The sequence below is a fragment of the Euprymna scolopes genome, chromosome 39, assembly GCF_053919585.1.
Source record: "Euprymna scolopes isolate OS-2025 chromosome 39, ASM5391958v1, whole genome shotgun sequence".
NCBI lineage: Eukaryota > Metazoa > Mollusca > Cephalopoda > Sepiida > Sepiolidae > Euprymna > Euprymna scolopes.
In genome coordinates this window covers 24977002-24998020 of record NC_136520.1, presented here as the reverse complement: position 1 = coordinate 24998020, position 21019 = coordinate 24977002, and the positions used below count along the sequence as shown (strand labels likewise).

General features: G+C 30.4%; 1 protein-coding gene across 11 annotated transcripts in view; it reads left to right on the top strand.

Annotated features, from left to right (window-relative positions):
• Positions 1 to 8676, top strand: part of LOC145263676 (uncharacterized) — a 514716-nt gene extending 506040 nt beyond the window's left edge. For all 11 annotated transcript variants that reach the window (XM_080120559.1, XM_080120558.1, XM_080120561.1 and 8 more), the window contains one exon: positions 8489 to 8676. In XM_080120559.1, coding sequence (XP_079976685.1) covers positions 8489 to 8586 — 98 coding nt within the window. In that variant the 3' untranslated portion in view covers positions 8587 to 8676. The remainder of the gene's footprint in view (positions 1 to 8488) is intronic.
• Positions 8677 to 21019: the final 12343 nt, after the last annotated feature.

Below are 21019 nucleotides of genomic sequence, written 5' to 3'. Positions count from 1 at the left end.
GTGCAAAGTGATAATCTGTTCTAAGTGACAGTCTTCAGAACGTTGAGCATTCAATCCTCAGTGGGGACAATACTAAAAATATAATCACTAATATTTTTACCCAATCATGGCTGATGGAACAAGAATAATCTATCCTCATTGATTTACATAAGGTTTCAAATTTCTCTATAGATTGACAGAAATATTCCCAAATTCAACAAAATTCACCTAAAGAAGGTTGGCAGTTAAATTGACCAAAACGTTTTGAGAATAATATTCAAGGTGAGAACAATTGTCAAAATAATGCCCCCTGCCCCAAAAGTAATACCCCCTGCCCCAAAAATAATACCCCTGCCCCAAAAATATATAAGATGCATGTTTAGAGAACTATCCTAATATTAAGGTTCAGAATTTATGAGTGAAACATAATTTTTATTAAAAGATGAATAAAGAAAATGTAGCGTGGGGTTTTATAAAGTAGTATTCGTCTCCATCTTTTCAAGCCACCTGCAAACTGCATAAACTGATTTTTCAAGTAACTCATTGTATGTGTGTGTTAATTGAATGAAGATGAATACAACGAGAGGATAAAAAATCTTCACATCCCATGAGTAATGTTTCTGTGATACGAAAGAATTGTTTTTAACTGTCAATCAACCCGTCGCATTAACCCTTATTCTAAATTGTTTTTAGCTTTGATCATTTAAAAGATTTTTTTTTAATGGGTTGATTGTGAAATTAATTGATACGATTCCCAAATGATCTAGTGATGAATGCTGGCAACAATATTGAATTTTAAACCCAATACTATACACTTTCTGATTTTATTTCTTGTAAGACTTATATAGACAATTACTTTTCATATATATATATATATATATATATATATATACACACACTTGTGGTATTGGAATCTTTACTAACGATATGTGTGTGTGTAAATCTATGTATATTTTTATATTTGAGATTCACTCCTAAGCTACTCAACCAATCATAACAAATTTTGGAACACACCTGCAAGTTTCATTTAATTTTATGCAAAGGGGCAAATGAGGTGGAATTTCTTTTGTAAAAATTCTGATTTTTATGAAATGTTAATCGATATTAGATATCAATTAATATTCCTCAAATTTCAGTGTCTTTTTAGTATTTTAAAGGTTATGTGGAAGATTTTAATATCCTTTAAGCTTATGTTTGAAATTTTAGTGATTTTCTTGAATCAAAATGATTGTTGATCAAAATAGGATAAGGTGGAGTAGCTCTTGATTTTAATCTTCATAAGGGGCATGGAAGTGATGCAAAACTGTTCTGTTAATTTTACCCGTTCTGAAACGGGCACTTCAAATATATTTTAAAGTGATGCATACTCTGGCAATATTAAGGAAATTATTTTTCTGCAAATGAAATATAAATTTTAAGTGGTTAAATAACCACAAGATGATTGATGCAGAAATATAGCAGATACATTAAACCAAATGATGATTTCACTGCAAAACTTATTACATTGTCTTGAAAACCACTTTTTTGAATTGAAATTATTTATTATATTCTATCAAAAAGACTTGCATTTCTAAAATTAAATTTAAAAAGTCAAAGAAAAAGTCACTTTTTAATAAAAATAGAACTTTTTTATGACAAAACATTTTTATTAAAATGTGAAAGAAATTATTTTATAAAATAAAAAGAATCTTTTTGTTAAAATAAAAAAAAAGATTTGTTACCGCTTTTATTTTGTCAGATAGACACGTATTGTCTGCTAGTAAAAAAAAAAAAAAAACATGAAACATTTTATATTTATAATTTTTTTTATCATCCATATGAAACCTATCGATATTTACATTTTTTTCTTTTCTTTTTAAAGTTTTAAAAAGATCTACTCCATTTTCTTACTCTAACCATATTTTTTCTGTTTTCTCTTTAAATTTTGGATGCCATTTATAGGGTGAAGGATTTTTTTCTCTTTTTATACATCTCCTTTACTGGTGATGGATATCGTGTTATGTATGCATATGCACAGCTTTCTATCTCATATGTAATGTATGTATATGTTTATATATATGTATGGACAGGATTCACTTCTACACTGATCATTACAAATTTGAGAACATAAGCTGCCAGACATAAAGCATCGTAATGCAGACTATAGTTATTTTGTGCAAAGGAGATGAAAAAAAAAGTGTGGCTTTCATGAAAATTCAGACACTTTTAGTTTCTGTGAAATATTAATATCAGATCATGAATTTCAATTTCCGTTGAGTATTTTTAATGGGCTTTTAGGGGCATAATAATGGGCACAACCACTATTTGTAAATTCAAATATGTTAGATTTTTATCAAATTTGACCTCGTCAGTAGACACTAATTAAGCAAAATTCCTTGAATTCCTATTCTGAAAAACCCTCAAGTTATCAATTGTATCAAATTTCTAAAAGCAAAATTATGTAATGAATTTTGTATCAAAATTGGAATAAGGATTTTAGATATAATACTTTGTAGCATTGCATTCTTGATTTTAATCTTTGTAAAGGAGCATGAAAATGTTAAAGCTATTCTGTTCGAGGAATTTAACACATGCTAGGACAGGTATTCTTTCAGTGTATCATACTGATGTCAAAAAAACAAAACAAACTATAATACAAATTATAAAACGAATATGGAATGCAGCACAGTTTCCTTGTAGAGGGCTGCCGTTTTATTCATTTATTTGCATGAACACTAAAACTGGTCTTACCAAGAAAAGATAAAGACATTGTACATTGTGAACATTATAAATATCTTGGTGGTAGCCTGCAACAATTATATACTCTAAATATGAACTAAAAAATGCTCTCCGCATTCGAGGTGGTTTATATAATACAAAAATATTTATAACTCTAATCCTACACTAATGAAGGGCTTTCAATAAATTTCTGTCGGCGCTTATGTCAACGACTCATCAAATCTAAGGGAGATAACTAGCATAGACATAGCAAAAATAAGCATATTTTGCAAGTTATAATTTGGGACGCTGAAATAATCAGTAGAACAATGTAAGAATAGTTAATGGAAAAAAAAAAAAAAAAAAAAAAAACATAGTTACACGAATACTATACCTGCAAGCGTCGGGTGAAGTTGGAGTAAGTCCCGGAAATTTCAATAAAAAGAAAACAAGTTATCAACGAACTTTAAATATAACAATGTTAAGTAACAAAAGAAATTATTAATTAACATACACAAAGCATGAATGAAACAATGTTAATTAATCAACAACAAAAATTAAATAAACTTGTTAATTAATGGAAATGAAAATTATATCACATATTGCTCCCTGATGGCAATACGAATGACAAAGTTAGTATCATGGATTATTGTGGCATGTTCATAGATGCCGTTTTCATACTCGCCTAAAGTATCATACGCAGCCCAACCATCAGATATGATACGCGTTTTCAGCAAAATCCACGATCGAATTATTGGGAACAATGTTTCTCTATCTCTCCTTTCTGCGGTTGTTACATTACATTTATTGGTTTTTCTTTCTACTGCCCCAAAGACCCAGATCCCGTTTCTAAATCTACCTCTGTTGTATTTTCGTTTAAAGAAGGATTCATCAATTTCTACTTCTTTTGGTGTGTTATTCTAAAGTTAACCCTCCCAGCAATATTGGTTTGCTTAAAATATCCTGCTCACAAACTTCTCTAATAAATTGCTTCCAATCTACAACGGCACGGGATGCAATGCCGACTTCTTTCTCAATTGCAGTTTGCTTCATATCTATACTCCAACAAAAAATAATCATAATTATTCGCAGACGTTTTTTTCAAAAAACGACGCCTTTCACATGCTCACAAATGACCTACAGCTCCGGCATACCCAATACCATCCGTATGATAGTTTACTTCTTTTAGTAAACGTTCTAGGGATTTCACATGCTAAACAAGGGCAAGAATTCCCTATCAGTTCAATGGAAGCTGCAAACTGAATATCATCCTCTGGTATTTTTGGTAAAATTGAACTAAATGTCCAATTTAACTCACTTATTTCTCGTGGAGTGAAGACATGGTCCACTATACGTTCTTTAGAAACTCTGAAGTGTCCTAAATTAGACATGCTATCTATTCTAAGAAATCTTTGTAATGATTCTGTAACCAAAAGCAATAAACAAAAATTAAATTCCTATAGCCAATTAAAAAGTTGTTTATTTTTTGTATAGCCAACAATCAAGAAGTCCAATTAGTCAATGAAAAATGCTTCCCATTTAAAAAAAAAAAAAAAAAAAAACGAACACTTTATCATCTTGTGCAGAAATTTTAACGTTTTTTTTTTTTAATACATTTGTACACAATGTAAAAAAAAAAAAAAAAAGGCTGTAATCATAGGCAGAAATGACTGGTTACCTAAGATAAAGAAAAACAAATTTCTTATTTTTTAAATTTTTTATTTTCGTTTAAAAAATTACATTGACAGTTTAAATACTTCAAAAACTCCTTCGAAAGTGTTTTCTATTTTCGTTGTTTTGTGTACGTTAATTATTATGCGCCCCAAATTATATCTTGCAAAATGAAACTACAAAATAGTAATAAATAAATAAATAAATAAAACTTGAATCATAGCCAGAAATTGACGGTTTAAATACTTCAAAATCTCCTTCAAAAAGTTTTAATCATCCTGACGCTAACTAATTATCTAAAATAAAGAAAAACAAATTATTTTTATTTTTTATTTTCGTTTAAAAAAAAAAAAAAAATTAAAATGACAGTTTTTGTTTTGTGTATGTTAATTAATAAGATTTTTTTGTTACTTAACATTGTTATATGTTAAGTACGTTGATTAACTTTGCTAACTTGTTTCCTTTCCGTAAACTGTTTCAGCAATATCCAGAACTCTGCTACAGTAATCGTGTAATCATTTTTTTTTTTTTCATTTAACATTCCTTCATTGTCCTGATTTTCCAGCGTCCCAAATTATATCTTGCAAAATATGCTTATTTTTGCTATGTCTATTCTAGTTATCTCCCTTAGATTCGATGAGGCGTTGACATAAGCGCCTTTCCGTCCAGGTTTTTTTCTTATTGACACTTTTATTGATAATACATACATGAAACTTTTATTGATAATACATACATGAAACTTTTATTGATAATACATACATGAAACTTTTATTGATAATACATGAAACTTTTATTGATAATACATACATGAAACTTAGTCTAATAATCTCCTCCAGCTGCAATGCACTTGTTGTGCCATTCCATTCATGGAAGTTCTCTTGTGTGAGAATGTTAATGACCCTTTATCTCCTCAATTGTCTTATAATGACAGCCTCTAAGGTTTTCCTTGAGCTTAGGGAATAATGAAAAGTCACAAAGAGCAAAGGCTGAACTATAGGGAGGTGGAAGAATTGTCTTGATGCCAATCTTGGTTAAATAATCTGATCTTTTCTGAGCACCCTTGGGACAAACTTCACGCAAACCTTCCATATCTTCCCTCTTCCTTGCGAATAATTGTGTGTATAGTTCTCACACTGACATCAAACTGTGCACTTATTGTTTCTATAGACACACGACAGTCCTTATCTGTGAAATTCTTTATTTGGCCAATCAACTCTGGTGTTCTCACTTTCTAACTCTTCCCACACCTTTTATAATCCCTCACAGACTCCCTGTGTTCCTTGAATCTCTGATGCTCGATTCATGCAAGATGGTCCAAAAGCAGTCTGAAGCATTCCACACATTTGAGGCATTTTTCCAAGTTTAAAACAGAATTTTATTGCAGTGTCCTCATGTCCAGATTGCATTTTTGAAATTCAACAGCTATGACAATGAAGCTTTAGTAGGGTGTATTCCGATTCCTGCTGTAACTGTTCATTTGAACCTGAAAATTGGTCAGTCATCTCATAGTATATGTATAGCAATAACATACTGAATTTTCAAGTCTTTGATGATTTTAAATGCGTGTGTAAAAATAGTAGGAAAACTTATTGAAGGCATCTTTCACACACACACACACACACACATATATATATACATATATATATATATATATATATATATATATATATATATATATAACACTGCCACTGAGATGTAAAGAACTACTGTGAATCATGCGCATTCTAAGTGAGGAGTTGTGCAGCGAGTTGCCTGTTCCCAGTACATTTAAATTTCTGCATGCTGGTATAGTCTGGAAAACAAAGAGCAAGAAGGAAAAACTTATTAGAGTAGAAAGCCTAATCCGATTACTTTCATGGTGACTTTAGAAGTACACTTTGTGATTTGGGAACATTGTTTTCCCTGGTTCATTTTATTTAAGAATGCACTTTGAAATTTTATGTAAGTCCTTTAACCTTTCCTACTATAGGGAATGCACAGACATCAAACATATTACACACATACACAGATAGTTTTAAATATGTATGTGTGACAATCAATTTCTCAAAAACAAAACAGATTTTGTGCACACAAGAGCTTAATTAAACTCTTTTCAGATAAAGTCTTATCACAATAATAGATATATAAATGTAGTTTATCTTAGCACTTTACTGCAGTTTCATGCATCATTCAATCATCAGAAGTGCATTAATTGACCCCTGAATAGTATTACACATTTGAGTACAATTTCAAACGTATAGGAAAATTAATGAAGATAAGCCATTTATTGTTATATTAAAAAATAATTCAGATATATTTATAAAATGAACTTAAAAGCAGTATTTTTTTTATGCTCAATACTAAGTAGAGCTTTATAAATATTTATTGTATAAACATTTTTGGGTTTGGAGAAAGCGTTAATTCACTGAAATGCAAATGGTCACTTCATAAATATGTATTTTTAACAATGCAAATTTCAAATAAAAAGCATGTAAAAGGTTGTTTACAGCTGTTTCAAGGCAATGTTTATTTTAATTCTCATAATGAAACAAAATATTATCTCGTGTGTACAATTAAAATTCTTTTTTTTTTTAAAGTTCTTTTTTTATAGAATGTAAATGGTATTGTCTTTTTTTTGTGTGTTGAATGTAAATGGTATTGTCTTTTCTGTAACTTTCTATATTTCTGCCATTTTTGTATCTCCGTTGGTTATGGATTTGCTGATTCCTCTTTCATAAAACAGGTTACGTTTTTACAGATGGGCACTGGTCATTGGCAACTATAAAGCAAATTAAATACCCTCCCCCCAATGTGTTTCTGCTGTTTTTTATCCCTTGGTGTTCTGTGTCACATCTTGTTCACACACACAGTAAATGTTTCAACAATATTCCAGGAATGTCCTGTAAAATGTGTTGTTTTCATTTTTACATGGTTATTCTCAGGTTCTATTTGCATGTACATTGGACAGATGTTGTGATATTAATTTTTTCTATTATTTCTACAGTGTTTGATTTTGATATTGTGTATGTTTTAATTGCTCGCTATCATGTTTTGGTTTCATCCATGGACAGGAGAATTTATTTCAATGAGTCACCACTACTTGTAAAAAAACCAAGTCAACAATTATTTGTACAAACCATAATTCTTATCCAATGATGCTAAGTGGTTAACTTGACAATCAGAATATATAATTTGTTTTTAATATGATTAATTAAATCTGATTTTCTATAAGACCAGTAGCACTCTATGTATTTTTGATGATTTAAATAGTTCTTAAATGTCATATATAGTTGTTTACAACTGTTTCAAGGCAGTGTTTATTTTAAGTATAAACATGACTAATGAAATCTAAAGAGTTTTTCAACACTGGATCTGCATGAGAATTTTCATAGGTATCCAGCAAAAATCCAAATCAACAATGTCCACAAGTTACAGTTTCCACAAAGCTTCCTTAGAATTAGTAGTTTGAGATTTGTGACAACTTTTATTGTTTTCCTGGAAAACTTTGGACATAAATTTCATAAAAATAGGATATATTTTAAGTTTTAAAGGAAGTTATGCTCTTGTGGGCCCTTTATGGATAGTTGCAATTTGGGAACACTTCCATTGCCTTTCTCTGTAAATTTTATATAAAAATACACAGCTATATTTATGTAGATTCTCTAATCGTTCTTTCTATAGGGAATACATAAATATTACATATACATGAACATTAAAATTTCTTTCGAAGAACTATTCATCTATGGAACCTAATACCATAGGACTGCTTCCCTAATGGTTACAACATGATTATTTTTAAGTCCAATGTTAATAAATTCTTGTTGAACCGTCACATTAAAGAATCAATTTCAGTTCAGATCTCAGCATAGTCTGCAATTCTCAAGATATTAGTCTAACCATCCACCCTACACAATCCATTAACCCGACTGTCCTTAAGTGACCTTTGAACCTTGATGAGTGGTGACTCATTAGTAAAAAAAAATATTTAAAATGATTAATCGAATAACAAAAATTTGATTACTTATGACAACGTTTTGTGACAAATATATGTTGAATATTTAATTTTTGATTCATTACTCCCCCTCCCCATGTCTTTGATAATGTAAAAAAACCTAAAAAGCTTATAAATTACTTTTATTCTTGTTTCATCTTTATTTTGCAGGTCTACCAAGAAATGCTGACTGTGGTGATAGTCCAGTGGGGAGCATACATGATGGTCGAGACCAGTCCTACCAAAGTTCAGATTCTGAATTCTACTAATATTCAAACACAAGAAGAACCGATCACATGACTTTTTAGCTTTGATGATGAAGATATATTGATAATAATAATTATACTGATCATATATCATTTCTTCGTTGTTGTTGTTGGCTTGGTACATTGTTTTTCTTGTCGACAAAATGAAAACATGGAGAGAAAAAGAAAGATACTCTTTCTATAACTTTAATGATTGCTGACCAGTTAACCAAATTTTTTACTCCCAAAAATGTGGCCGTTTTTTTTTGTTTTTGTTTTTTTTAATTTATTTGAAAATTTTTTCTTTTTCTTTCCCTCTGTCCGTCCGTGAAGAGCGAAAAATTCAAAAGAAAACTTCAATATAAAAGTATTAACAAATATGAAAATACAAAGGAATATATATGTGTGTGTATGTATACACACACACACACACAAGAGAAAGGTAGTTGGCTTGAAGCATTGCTAGTAAGTGTAAGAAGGCTATAGCAATGCAGGAAATCCATTGTTGTAGCCTTCTTATACTCTAACATATTTATGGTCATCCACAGTCAAACTATTTTGTTGTATATCAGCTCTCCAGTATGGCTAGACAGATACCTGCTTCAAGCAACGACCATCTAGTTGACAGTGATTGTAATTATTTGGCTGTCAGGCAGGTGGCGTTAGCAAGTAACATGAGAACACTTATATAAGCATTGAAAGCTACTGGAGAGTGGTATATTTGATTTGTGTTTACAAAGAGCTTTATATATATATGTGCAAATTCATACAGTTCAGAGCAGAAATCAATATCAAAATCAAAGATGAAGTTTAATCTTCAAAAGTTTCAATAAAACTATTAATATTTGAATAAAATATTAAATCATAGTCACATCATTTTATGATTACAATTTTAGAATTAGATAGCAGTTATTCATGTTTCTGAAGATGTTAACAACATTCATGATCAATCCATGCTGTTAAATGGGGATTCAACAGTCTGCATTACCTGTGAATGCTGTCAACTTCTTCAAAAATGCATGTAAAGGTTATTTTATTTCAATCAACCATAAAATCATAGAACATTGATTTAATACTTATATATATATATATATATATATATATATATATATATATATATTTATATGATAAAGCTTTTTATGACACTTATGTTTGTGTGGTAATACCATGTTAGTTTAGCCACCGGGCTGGGAATAAACAAAGAAAATCATTAAGTAAAAATGTAGATTTTTACATGATTTTAACCTGTACATCTAAAAGAGATATTATCTAATGCAAGTGTTGTCTTTGATTACTTGACTAATTGAGCCGAATGGTTTTAGAACTCACCGGAGCTCCAACATGTACATCAGCAAAAATAAATCAACATTATACTGTCAGAAATGAATTCCAATGTTAGAATATATAACACATTCGCAATATAATTCTTGCTTGATGCAACTCTGACAAGATTATCGCTACATTGCTGTTAAGAATTTGAAGAAAGATTTCTCACAGAACTGAGATAAGTGTACAAATTCAGCTTTCTATAAAAATTTGGTTTATTAGTCAAGCAGTCTAAGACAACACCTGCATAAGGTGGTCTCTCTTTCAGAGGAAAGAGGACCACCTTATGCAGGTTTTAATCTTGTACGGGTCTTCTTTTTGTGGTTTTCTTAGTTTAGACAAACAAATTGTTTATCTAATAGTTTACCTGAATCATTATCATCAACACTAAAAAAAAAAGCAACTAATACTAATAATGTTAAAAGTTAATTCATATTTAAAAGGTTCAAGTATTTGGAAACCCAACCAACTAGAGTGCTTGATTACTTATTAAATATGATATTTAAGAATTGAATTATGTCATACCACTGGTTTAGAAAAATTATTTATATCACATAAGTCAATATGTAAATAGCCTATTAAAAATATGTATTGTGCACAAAGGTTTACATAGTAGCTCAATTTTTATAACACACCTAAAGCTTTTAACTTGACATAATCTCAGTTCATGCAGAAAATTTTATTCCAAAAAAATTGTTTTTGCATATTTTTTAAATATACACATTTGTGGTATACAAAATTTACCATTCACAAAATATGATTAATGAAATCTTTTTGTTTGTAAATGAGATGATTTTGAATGAACTAGAATTATATCATTATAGATAGTAAAATATGTCATATCTTCTGCCAGTTAAGTTACAGAGGTGTCTGCATTTCCTCCTTGTAGGAAATTGTGGGAAACTCCCTGCATGGATGAAACATAGATGCGTCTGAGTAACATAATTGCTATAAATATATTTTCATAATTTACTACTAAGTTTACATATTTGCATTCTACAGAAAATATTAAGTTTTCTAATAGCTTAAATGTAGAATATATAAATTTCATTTATATGAAAGTTTGAGCTACACATATGCAGAAATGTTTCATTTCTGGCTGCTAACCAGTTGAATATATTCAGGCCATCATGTTAGTGTGGATGTAAAATGATTTATGCTATATAAATTGAATATATTCAGGCCATTATGTTAGTGTGGATGTAAAATGATTTATGCTATATAAATTGAATATATTCAGGCCATTATGTTAGTGTGGATGTAAAATGATTTATGCTATATAAATTGAATATATTCAGGCCATTATGTTAGTGTGGATGTAAAATGATTTATGCTATATAAATTGAATATATTCAGGCCATTATGTTAGTGTGGATGTAAAATGATTTATGCTATATAAATTCTATTATCTGGCATTTTTATATAAAGACAGTAAGATTTTACTGGATTATGCCATAAATTCATCAGGATGGTGTGTGTGTGTGTGTGTATATATATATATATATATATATATATATATATATATATATATTATATATATATTCCATTTATGCAAACAAAATTACCATAAGTCGCTACAGTAATAATTCGAGTCAAGATCAAAGTGTAGTATCTGTCCTTCAGATGCTGCAATTTCTTCTCTCTCAGTGAAGGAGAAATGCTTTATGACTGAGACAATTTTTTTTTTTTGAGAGACCTATGACCTTTTAGACCAATGTTATTTTCTCTGATGAGTTATGATTTGTATTATTTCCTGACAGTGGAAGTGTATTAGTATGGAGGCTCCCTCAGTGACTTAAAAAGACTGCAACATGGGGTTTTCGGTTATGGTATGCGGTGCAATATGGAGTGATAGTTGCTCACACCTAGTAGAGTGCAAAGGAAACATCAATTCTGCTAAATATTTTTCAATATTACATGAAGGACTCCTATCAATATTCTCAAGTGGTAAAATGAACCGTTAACTTCCTGTTTATGGAAAACACTTTGGGGCATATTAGACTGGAACCTTTGCAAAAAGAAAAGGAAGGCACCTTCCAAGCTTGAACTTTTATCATTATTGCATCAGACATGTCAAGAAATTCCTCAAGATGATACTCGTCAATTGATCAATGCCATGTCTAGAAAGGTCTTCGTATTAAAAACAGCAAATGGAATTATAACAGTAAAAAATAGAACTTTTAATTTTTGTACCTTTTCTTTACGTTAAAAAACGACCCTGGTGCCTAACTCTGTCCGATGAGGAGACATTGTAAATAGGTACAATAATAAATGTACTTTTTCAGTCTTAAAAAGTATCGTCAGGTGACAAGACTTCTGGTCTTATAATGACTGACCTCAATAAGGACCAGCGATCTCTTGTTGCCTAATGTCTTTTAAGACTGAAACAGTAAATTAATTGTAGCAACTTATGGTAATTTTGTTTTACCTAAATTGAATAAAATATCTTGCTTTTTTTAATTGAGCACTATCCACAACCTCATTAAAATTCAATGGTTTTTATTTTGTAGTTTTTTTTTTAACCTGAAATAAATAAAAAATATATATATATGGAGTGAAAATAAAATAACTTCAATGATTAATAAGTTATATCAGTGAAAACTTATATATATTTTATAGATTTAAAAAAATTCCAAGCATTTATTCAAATTTCAAATATTATAATTTAGCTCCACATATAAGACATCATACACACATGGATAGACATAATTGTTTAGTTACACAGCTTGATTATAATGTTTGAAATCTCTATTACATTTTGAATTTTTGAAATCTACCTTTTATATATATTTATATATATGTTTTATTTACAGAAAGTTTAGATGAGTCATCGGTACCGTCGGTTACAAACCTGATAATTAGGGACAGTCTTAGATACCCATATCAAACTGTCTTTTGAAACCGGCAGTACCGATGATTTCTCTCATCTAAACTTTCTGTAAACAAAACATAAATAATACGCTCTTATTTTCAGATTTTTCCTTATAATAGAGCACTCTGCTGGTATCCTTTTTTCCAAAAAATATAACTAATATATATATATATATATATAATGAAAATTTTTAATTATGTAAATTTAAAATTTACAAATTTATTGTTTGACAAGGAATACAAAATTTTTTTCCTAAATCTATGGATTTTCAATGGCTCATTTCATCATTTATCAAAATAAGATAATTATAAATTTTACTTAACACATGAATTGAAAATTAAATCTAAGTGATTGTTTGAAAAGAACATTTTGTGGTTGAACAAATGAAAATACAGGAACAGTTGTAAAATTCAAAGCCATGAATATCGGTAAATTCCAGACTGAATTGTGAGTTTTTTTAAATGTGTATTAAAAATGACTCCTTTAAAGTTTAAAATCATGCATATGACATAATCCATATGGTAAAATCCTTTGAAAAATGTAATATTTGCATAAACATTACAAAGAATGATTTAACTAAAAATGTTTTTAGATAGTACTAGCGGGGGGTACCCGGCGTTGCCCGGGTGTTTTGAGGTGTGTGTGGTTTTGGGTAATCGAACTAAACTAAAATAAAAAAAATAAAAAAGTTTTGGTAGGTGAGTATGAGGATCGAACCCGAACTCTTGAGGCAAAGTTGGAAATTAAAGTGTGAAAAAAAAAAAAGTGCGACGTTAACCATTGGGCCACCGCGACATACAACGGAGACACATTTAAATTTATGTATTTAACTATTAAAAACAGGTGTCCGCAATAAAAGTTAACTCTGCTGCTTCGATTTGACCTAATTATTGAGGTCAAATAGAAGTCACGCAGTTAACTTTTGCTGTGAGGAAGACTTTGGGTTTGTTTACCCAAATTTGACTGTTTTTTCCCCAAGCTCCCAATTGTCCAGATTGAATAACAATTGTCTGATATACAACATTAATCAAAGTTGATTGCTTCCGGCGTTGCCCGAGTGTTTGTAGGTGTGTGTGGTTGTTAATGAAAATGTAGGAATAAGCAAAGTAAAAAAAAAAAGAAAACAGAAAGCGGGGGGTACCGGGGGGCGGGTAATCAAAACATCGGAAAAAAAGCACAAAAAAAACTAACGTAAGGTAAACGAACGATGTTAAATGTAAAAATAGAAAAAAGAAAACAGAAAAACGAACGTTAAAACCAAAAAAAAAAAAAAAAACACATGAAAAATGGCTTAAATAAGCCTGCTTCGATATTAAAATTTAAAAAATCGGTGCGTACCTGGGTGTTTTTTTTTTTGGGGGGGGGGTCGGGGGTGTTAATGAAAACCTTAGAATAAGTGAAGTAAAAAAAAAAAAACAAAAAAAAAACAGAAAAACAAACGTTATGTGAAAAATGGCTTAATAACACTGGTTCAATATTTAAATTTAAAAAAATCGAAAAAAAAAAAAAAAAGAAGACATCTCACGCCACGATTCAAACCCAAAACGTTTAGATAATGAACCAAAGCCCTAACCAACTGAGCTAACACGACGTACATGAAATTTAGTCAGTTTTTCAACTATTTAAACTAAATCGGGTCATGATTTCGGGGTGAAAAAATTAACGTTTTTGGCCAATTTTTCAATATTTTTCGGGTGAAGGGTGGAGAATTTTTGTTCTGTCTCGAAAGTTTTAAGCGGATACACAAACACCCATGCAAACCTACATTTTCGCTTTTATATATATAGACTAGCGGGAAGTACCCGGCGATGCCCGGGTGTTTTGAGGTGTGTGTGGTTTTGGGTAAATCCAAACTCCGGGGGGGGGGGGGGGGTTAAATAAAAAAAAAGTTTTGGTAGGTGAGTATGAGGATCGAACCCTTGAGACAAAGTTGGAAATTAAAGTGTGAAAAAAAAAACGTGTGACACTAACCATTGGGCCATCGCGACATACAAAGGAACACGTTTGAATTTATTTAACTATTGACAGGTGGCAGCAATAAAAGTTAACCCTGCTGCTTCTATTTGACCTAATTATTGAGGTCAAATAGAACAGTTAACTTGGGTTTGACTGGTTTTTTCCCCAACATATGTTGAGGAGGGGAAAACCAGCTCCCCATTTTCCAGACTGATTAGCAATTGTCTGATAGAGGACTTTGTCCCCACATCGATCAAAACTGATTGCTTCTGGACGTTTCCCGGCGCAATGCCGAGAACGCTGTTCATTGTTAACTTTGAATTAGTTTCGCTTTTTATATGAAAAAGCCCAATCAACAATTTTGTAAAAGTCGATGTAAATAAATCTATACGCTACGCGCTTTCGTAAATCCTAGATATTATTATCTAGGACCTATATAAGCAGTTGTAAGCGATCACAACGAACCCGGGAGCGTGTGCGAAAGAAGCCGTTGCGAGACATACACGAAATGGTCATACACATTTTGCCTTTTTTATATATATAGACTAGTGAGGGTATATATAGATTAAAGTTTTTAGGGTCAATTCAACATATCCGGTTTATATTAGGTATTAAAAAATATAAAGAAAAAGACAGAAGTGGGGAGGGTTAAGGACTTTAATACATCGTTTAAAGTTTGAAACAAAAGTTGACACTTTTTTTTCTTTTTTCACTTATCAAGGCGTGAAGGTCAGTCGAGGATAAGGGTTAATGAACATAACGTGGTAGTGATGTAATCGTTAATGATGTAAATTGGGTAGAATTTGATCATTTATGAGGACAACTGAACAGGAACTTGTTTACATTAGGTTTGAGAGATACCATGTTGTATTTAGCCGGGAAGCATGCCAGCAGAACAGTGTTCCAAAGGCGGGCAGTTCTAGGAAAGAAGGTTTGTTCATGGAATCTGCGTTTACATTTAGGCACAGATAGAGAGTGGGTAAAATCATATATAATGGTTTTAGCTAGTCGAGTGTTTTTTGTGAAAGTATTTTTTTTTTTTTTCACATCTTTTGTAGAAGTTTTTTGAGATTAGTCAACATTGGGATAAAACAGTTAAAATGGTTATAATTAAAAAGAATAACTGACAAAAGCTCAACATTAAAAAATAAATGCTTCGTATATTAGATTATAAGTGATGCATGTCAGTATTTTTCTTGATGAAAATTTTTTTTAACATTTTTGAGAATCATGTAAATGAGCCACATTTTTGTAAAAGTTTAATGTTTGCAAATTTTTGAATATTTTCATTTATACACAAATTTTTGCAAATTTTGATGTTATTGTGATGTTACAGATTTCAATAGAAATTTTTAAAACAAATATCATTTCACCAGCAATGGAAAATTCATTTTAAATTAAAAGAATTCTCTTAGATTTGGAAACTAGTTGAAAAATTTTCTACTGCACATGCAGAACGTTTTGCTGTGAAAAAACTGAAAAAATAGAAAACGGACTCTTATTTTTGGCTGGAATAAATAGTTTCATTTGGATCTGAAATAAACAAATTCATGATATATTCATTCCATACATTCCAAGATAAATAGGTTTTGTGTATGATTGTTTCTGAGACGATATGATTTTTTACAGAAATATAGACACCAAGTAAAGATAAAAAAAAGACAAGAGTATAATTATATGCTCAGTTATACAGCAATTCAAGAGGTTGAAGAAAGGTTGGGATAGGATAATTACAATCCACTTCTAACAGCATAGAAAGCAATGAAATTCAACTTACAAAGGAAAAATAGGAAAAGTAAAGACTGTCTAAAATACAGATATAGAAAAAAACATTAAACAGTATAAAAAAAAATACACAGTAAAAAAAAAACATAATACAGTATAAAAAAGACATTTCTTTTACAATAAATTTTTTTTTTCCAAAAAGAAGTCTAGAAATTATGAGAAATTATAATGAAATATTAATAGATGAATTCACCATTAATTTGAAACATTCTTAAAATAAAACATTTTAAAATTTTAAGAAACATTATTTTAAAACATATTTTCATAAAAATAAAAACGAATATAATTTGCAGTTTAAAAATTATATTGAATTATAATAATTATAAAATAATGAACCTGAATAATAAAAAACAATAAAATAGAAAAAATAATGGTAAATTTTAAAAACAAAAATAATCACTTCAAAGTTAAATTAAAAGTATTTAAAAAAATATGTATTTTTAAGTACTTTTGTTGTGCTTTTGTTGCTACTAATGTTTGCACAGCTAATATCATTAAACAATTTGGTATGCAGGACTTTGAATAAACAAAGATATCCACAAAGAAAAAAATGCGACCAAACCTGTGCACCAGAAGAGGAATCACATAACTTTGTATCGTCTTAGACAAATGGACGACCAAGCTGACTGCTTAGATAAAGTTGAAATAGTAGAAATAAAATTTTACATGTTTTGTGATAGATCTTACATTTTTGTGATCGATCTTACATTTTTACTAGCAATGTAAGTAGTTGCATCAAACAAGCGAATATGGTGAACTTGTTATATATTTTAACATTGGAATTTGTTTTTCAACAGTTTATTATGTATGTAATCGCATAATATGGGGAGAGACAGGAAAAATGGGGTTACATACAGAAAGAATGAAAAGAAATACTGCTTTTTTGTTGTTTGCAATCGTGCAAATGCATGTGCAAAATCAGTAACTTTGTATGTTATTCAGTTCAAATCTTCTCAAATGCCATCTTCTCTATGCAACTCTCTTCATTGTCATCCACATCATGTGTGAATTAGCTTGGGAACCTGGCAACGAAAAGTTGTATAATAGACTTCTGCCACGTCATCTTACAGTTTGGGAGGACATGGCTAGTTTTGCATGTGTTGCAGTTTTTAATCAAAGAATTTGATTGGCTGTTCTCATCCACCATGTAATAAACGTCTTCTGCAAGAAACAATTTAATCTAAGGCAATAAAACCGGGCACGAAAAATGAAACTGTACCTCTGAAAGAAGGTAACGTTATGCAGGGGTCACTTTAGAGGACTTGACTAATAAGCAATATAGCTAAAGAACCCCAAAATTATCGAAATAACATGTTCACCACATTTTGTGATAAAGCAGGTTTTACAAAGAACCCATATAAGTAGTGTCTCTCACAGGTTTGAATGCTATATTTCTCATTTATCACTCTGTGATATACTTTGTTTATTTGTAACATGTATTACTTGTTTAATATTAATCATACAAACATTAGCATCCATAATAAAGGTGCAGTAATGCATAATACACTATCATACAAGGGAAGTTCCAAAAGTAATGTCTCCTATATTTTAATCCGTTCAAATGGATCAGAGGGAGTTGCAAATTGTATTATGCTGACTGAACAATTTTGCATTCATGATCTGACGGTTTCATCTCTTTGTTGCAGATATTGACGGTGCAAGACTCTTAAAAAAAATCTATTGTGGATGTGTATCAGTATCGGTGATGCATCATTGAATTTGTGGCAAAAATGCATTGAAAATGGTGGTCACTATGTAGATAAATAAATTCTGGAGTACAATAGGTTACTCATTTTAATGATACCACTCCCGTCTTCATAGCTCTTCAACTTTTTAAGTAAAAAAAATTATAGGAGCCCTTAGTTTTAGAATGACCCTCATATATATATATATATATATATATATATATATATTAGTATATTAATACACATTAATATTAAATTGACTTCATATATGATTACAGCATAAGAGTTCAATAATCTGTGTGTGTATATATATATATATATATATATATATATATATATATACTAGCAAAAGTACCTGGGTTCAAAAACAGCCTACAGAAAATGGACTTTGATTTATGAAAGTAAAAAGTGAAAAGGAAGGGTTGTAAAGAGATAGCTTCGAATTTGGGGGTGTCAAAACCAAAGCAAAATATGATGAAAGTAAAAATAGAATAGATAAACCCCATAATTTATTATACCATACCTGTTCACACTGAAACACATCACAATTTTCTGTGGATCTATATTAAAAAACCTTGTTAAACTTTGTGACATATGTCCATTCTATGGAGGTCAGGCACGAACGAACACCCCATAATTTTATCATACCATATTTCTTCAAACTGAAACATAATTATCAAAATATACTTACACAGATAGATATGAAAAGTTTTATTTAAAGTTTGTGCCTATTTCCATTCTATGGAGGCCAGGCGCGAACACAGACCCCACAATTTTATTATATCATTCCTATATAAGTTAAGCATACTTATCAAAGTATTATAATGTACATCTATATCAAAAGCATTTGTACACGTTTTTTTTTTTTTTTTTTTTTTTTTTTTTAATTCTAAAATTTTTTTATTTCCATACTTTGTGGACCAGGCGCATACGCAGACCCCATAATTTTAATGCATCATCATTATGCCAGATCAAACATACCCAGTCCTGTGTCTCGATACATGTAATCAGTTTTCTATAATAGTCAACCATATAAAAGCCTATTCGTGACCAGACACACACAGAGACCTTCAGCTTTATATATATATATATATATTAATGAAATCAAAGGAGATGCGGTGTTTACCTAATATAAGCAATGATAAGCTTCAATCTATATATCTGTGAAAGTGTGTGTGTGTGTGTCTGTCTGTATACATTTCCCTACACAATAACTCTGTCAAATTTTGATATACAGGGTACTGAGATTTGGGAAACTCTTTGTAATCGGTTTTCAGCCAGAAGTTTGGCTGTTAAGGGGTCAAAGTTCAACGATTTGACCTTTGAGAACTCTACCAAACTCCTCCGTCAATTCTGGGTCTAAATGCTTTAAATTTTAGATTTAAGTTCCTTGGACATGGATCTATCTTAATAAGTTTATTTGAGCCCCAAACAATAAATCTTAAGGGGTCATAATACGGGTCAAAGTTAAAACAAATTTGACTGCTTCAGTCTCTACCAAATTACTCAGACAATTTCTGGTCTAAGCATTTGAAATTTTACATAAAGGGTATTCAGAGATAGGGCAAGCTTTTTAATTCGTTTGGGTTGAAAATTTTAGTTACCAGTATATAAATGTATGTATGTATGTTTGCATATCTGCCTAAAACTTTCGATAGAGGCGGCAGATTTTCACAAGATCAGTATCATTTTAAAGTTCAACCTTTTAGACAACAAATACCGAAAAATTGGCTAAAAACATTAATATCTTCACCTTCAACTGGGCACTTTTTTACAGGGAGGTTGCTTTTTTTCATTGATATTTTCGAAAGTAATCCTCTCCTTTCGATCGTCTAGCCTTAATTAAAACCTACGTCACTTCCGGTTTGGTGGTGGTCGTAACAGCAAAGACGTTTTTTCCCCCCCCCCCATTCTTTTCCTCCTTCACAGTACGGGTTCGAGCTTGCCTTCCTACTACCACTTTTTTTTTTTTTTTTTTTTTGCTCAAACACCCGGGTAACGCCGGGCTGAAATGCTAGTCTAATATAAATACCAGTATTTATATATAGATATTTTAATTCCAACCAAATAAAAAATCTCAATACACAATAGAAAGTAGAGCTTATTATATGAGAAAGAAAATTAAAATTTACAATCAAAATTTAATGTTCGACTGAATACTCCAAAAAACAATTTGCAAAGTCTTTATTCCATGGAGTTTCAAAGAATACTATTCTTGCTATTCTCCTCACCAGAGGACAGAAAGAAATCAGCATTAAATGAAACCGCACTTTATTATAGTCATAAATTGCAAAGATGTATATTTAATGCCACAACCAGCAAATTCTAGCATTGCTACAAATATAATTTGCTTATTTCATTTTGTTTTCTGATGAGAAGAATAGTATTCTTTGAAACTCCATGGAATAAGGACTTTGTAAAATTTGGGTGGGGGGAGGTATTCAGTCGAACAATAAATTTGATTATAAATTTCAACTCAGTTTTTCATTTCTTTTTTCATATATATATATATATATATATATATATATATATATATATATATATATATATATATATAGTGTTATAATGGAATAATTCCAGGAGGAAATCCGGGTATGAGAGCTCAATGTGGTAAACAGAGCAATAACAATTATGTAATTTCCGTGTTATATTTATTTATTTATTTATATATATATATATATATATATATATATATATCTCCAAAATCTCTGACCTTGATGGAAGGGGAGATTAAAACTTGTTGCTATGAGTTCAAATGACGTGAAATAACAGCAAGGAGAGACTTGATTCCAAATATTTCTCGTATTAGAAATTAGGCATGATTATGAATATC